General features: G+C 38.3%; 1 protein-coding gene across 1 annotated transcript; it reads left to right on the top strand.

The window, feature by feature from the left end:
* Positions 1–541: 541 nt before the first annotated feature.
* Positions 542–1,547, top strand: LOC145580230 (chlorophyll a-b binding protein 40, chloroplastic-like). Its single transcript, XM_081637650.1, has one exon. It carries the CDS (start codon positions 624–626, stop codon positions 1,425–1,427), a length of 804 nt encoding a protein of 267 aa, XP_081493776.1. The 5' UTR covers positions 542–623; the 3' UTR covers positions 1,428–1,547.
* Positions 1,548–2,738: the final 1,191 nt, after the last annotated feature.

A 2,738-nucleotide genomic window follows, 5' to 3' on the forward strand; every position in this document is an offset into this window, starting at 1 on the left:
TATATGATTATATGATATGAAGAAAGTAAAAAAACAATTAGTGAATGTACAACAATTATGAGTAAATATAGTGTAATTAACTAATTAACATTTAAGTTATTCTCGATCTTGCAATTTTTTTTTTAAAGCTTCATATGTACCTTAACGATTGCATTTATCAATTTCCTAGTGTAAAATCGTTTTTGATTTTTTTTTAATTTATATTTGGACATTAATTATCTGTCAAATCTTGTAAGTACTCAAAACACTTCTCATGGAGTCATGGGTTATGATAGTAGCGTTGGCAAGATAGTGACTATTTTGTTGTAACTTATGAAAATCCAACATGAACGAGATTAATGCAATCCCAATATCTCCACATGTCATCCCCTCATTGGCCAGCAACTAAACGGTCAAAAATCTTCAACTGCATGGCTGATACCTTGCCACCTAAGACACTACCAAAAATCCTCTCAAGCTAATAAGAAATCAGATAATGATATCCCCTTAGATAAGAAGATACAATATTTTTCCCTATATAAAACAATCCATATTATTACATTTTTCTTCATCACTTCAACAAACATAAAAAAATATTCTTGTTACATAATTTTTTTTAAAGTTCTTAGCTTGCCCTCTTAACAATGGCCTCCTCAACAATGGCTCTTTCTTCCCCTTCTTTGGCCGGACAGGCAATTAAACATAGCTCCGCCTCTGAAAACATCCTTGGTGGGGGAAGGATCACCATGAGGAAAGCTGCAGCAAAGCCCAAAAATGTATCATCAGGAAGCCCATGGTACGGCCCAGACCGTGTTAAGTATTTGGGCCCATTCTCAGGTGAGGCCCCATCATACCTCACTGGTGAATTTCCTGGTGACTATGGTTGGGACACAGCGGGCCTATCCGCTGACCCAGAGACCTTTGCTAAGAACCGTGAGCTTGAGGTGATCCACTGCAGATGGGCCATGTTGGGTGCATTGGGCTGTGTTTTCCCCGAGCTATTGGCCCGTAACGGTGTTAAGTTCGGCGAGGCCGTTTGGTTCAAGGCTGGGTCACAAATCTTTAGTGAGGGTGGGCTTGACTACTTGGGTAACCCAAGTTTGATCCATGCCCAAAGTATTTTGGCTATTTGGGCCTGCCAAGTTATCTTGATGGGTGCCGTTGAGGGTTACCGTGTTGCCGGTGGTCCACTTGGTGAAGTAGTCGATCCACTTTACCCCGGGGGTAGCTTTGACCCATTGGGCTTGGCTGATGACCCAGAGGCCTTCGCAGAGTTGAAGGTTAAGGAGATTAAGAACGGTAGGTTGGCTATGTTCTCTATGTTTGGATTCTTTGTTCAAGCTATTGTTACCGGAAAGGGCCCATTGGAGAACCTCGCTGACCACCTTGCCGACCCGGTTAACAACAATGCTTGGTCCTACGCCACCAACTTCGTTCCCGGCAAGTGAACTATTTTAGTATGAATGTAGTGAATGAATCAAAGGTGTAACAATTTGAGCTTTATATGCTTCAATGTACATGTGTTTGATTGTTGAATGAATGTTCAAAATGCGAATTTTGTGTGCTTATATTGTAACATTTTTTGAAATCAACTGCATAGTCTCTTTATTATTTGTAGTCAATTATAATATTTATGATTATAATCTACAAAATCAAATATGAATAAATAAATAAATTGTATATGTACCACAAGTCACAACAACATAAATCATGATAAGAATTTCTAAATGCATCTACGTCGTTAATTACTCTTTCTTCTTAAATCAACCTTATTAGTTACTAATAAACTAGCAGTCTTATTATTTAGGTACAAATGTGCAATTATAGTTGATATATAAATATGTATTGACCGTAATGCAGGCATTCTTCTTCTATTAGACATATAAGCTATTTATCAGCTAATAGCAGACATCAAATAAGAAGAAGACATGCTATTTAAAAAAGAGTAAGGACATAAATGGAGCACTACTCGGCTGAGTAGTGCTCCCAGGATTATATTTGCTGAATTGCTAAGAAATGTCATTGCTAATGCCACTCACGAACGTTACAGATAGAAATGTGACCATGAGACGAGAACTCTGGCCCTGGAAAAGCTTGTGTAGTTCAGCCCAAAGAAATACAAAATCAGCTAAAAAACTTATGTACAGGATGTATCTGGGGTGTTTGGTTTTGATAAAAAGGATGAAATCGAAGTAACATGTAGGTTTCCTGCGTTCAGAAAGATGTTGATAACTGCGCAATTATGTTGGTGAAATTCAGATGGGGTTATATGGAGGCTGAGCTTTTGGTCTAACGAACTCGGCTATACAGGCGGGCTTGCTTAAAAGGTATAGGGCTTTGGTGATGAGTATTACTCGAGTAGCATTTCCTCTGCATCGTATTATCTGAGATGAAAAGACTATCTTCTTAAATGGACCATCGAGGAGTATAAACTGCTCGTAAAATGTTTCCAGTGGTGTATATGGAGCAGTTCCCAAGGTTGATTAAGCACAAGTGTAGGAGGCTCGTAGCGGCAACCTCTACTGCTTCCTTAACTGTTTCTCTAATCCTTTGTTTTGGTTACTCAGCTAACGTCACACAATCAAAATGAAAGGATCAATCTGCCTGATCCTGTGGAAATCGAACCATAAAACCTTGTGATATGTAAAGAAAAAGAATTATAGCTGACGATACCTCTGCATCAACTAAAACAACATAATTTAATTAGATTGTTTTACTTTTCATAGGTGATCAAATCAAGTCTAAACAGCAATCATGGG

The sequence above is a fragment of the Chenopodium album genome, chromosome 14, assembly GCF_948465745.1.
Source record: "Chenopodium album chromosome 14, dcCheAlbu1.1, whole genome shotgun sequence".
Taxonomy (NCBI): domain Eukaryota; kingdom Viridiplantae; phylum Streptophyta; class Magnoliopsida; order Caryophyllales; family Amaranthaceae; genus Chenopodium; species Chenopodium album.

Excerpts from the sequence above, each read along its gene's own strand:
- LOC145580230 (XM_081637650.1), top strand. The coding sequence starts at position 624 with ATGGCCTCCTCAACAATGGCTCTTTCTTCCCCTTCTTTGGCCGGACAG.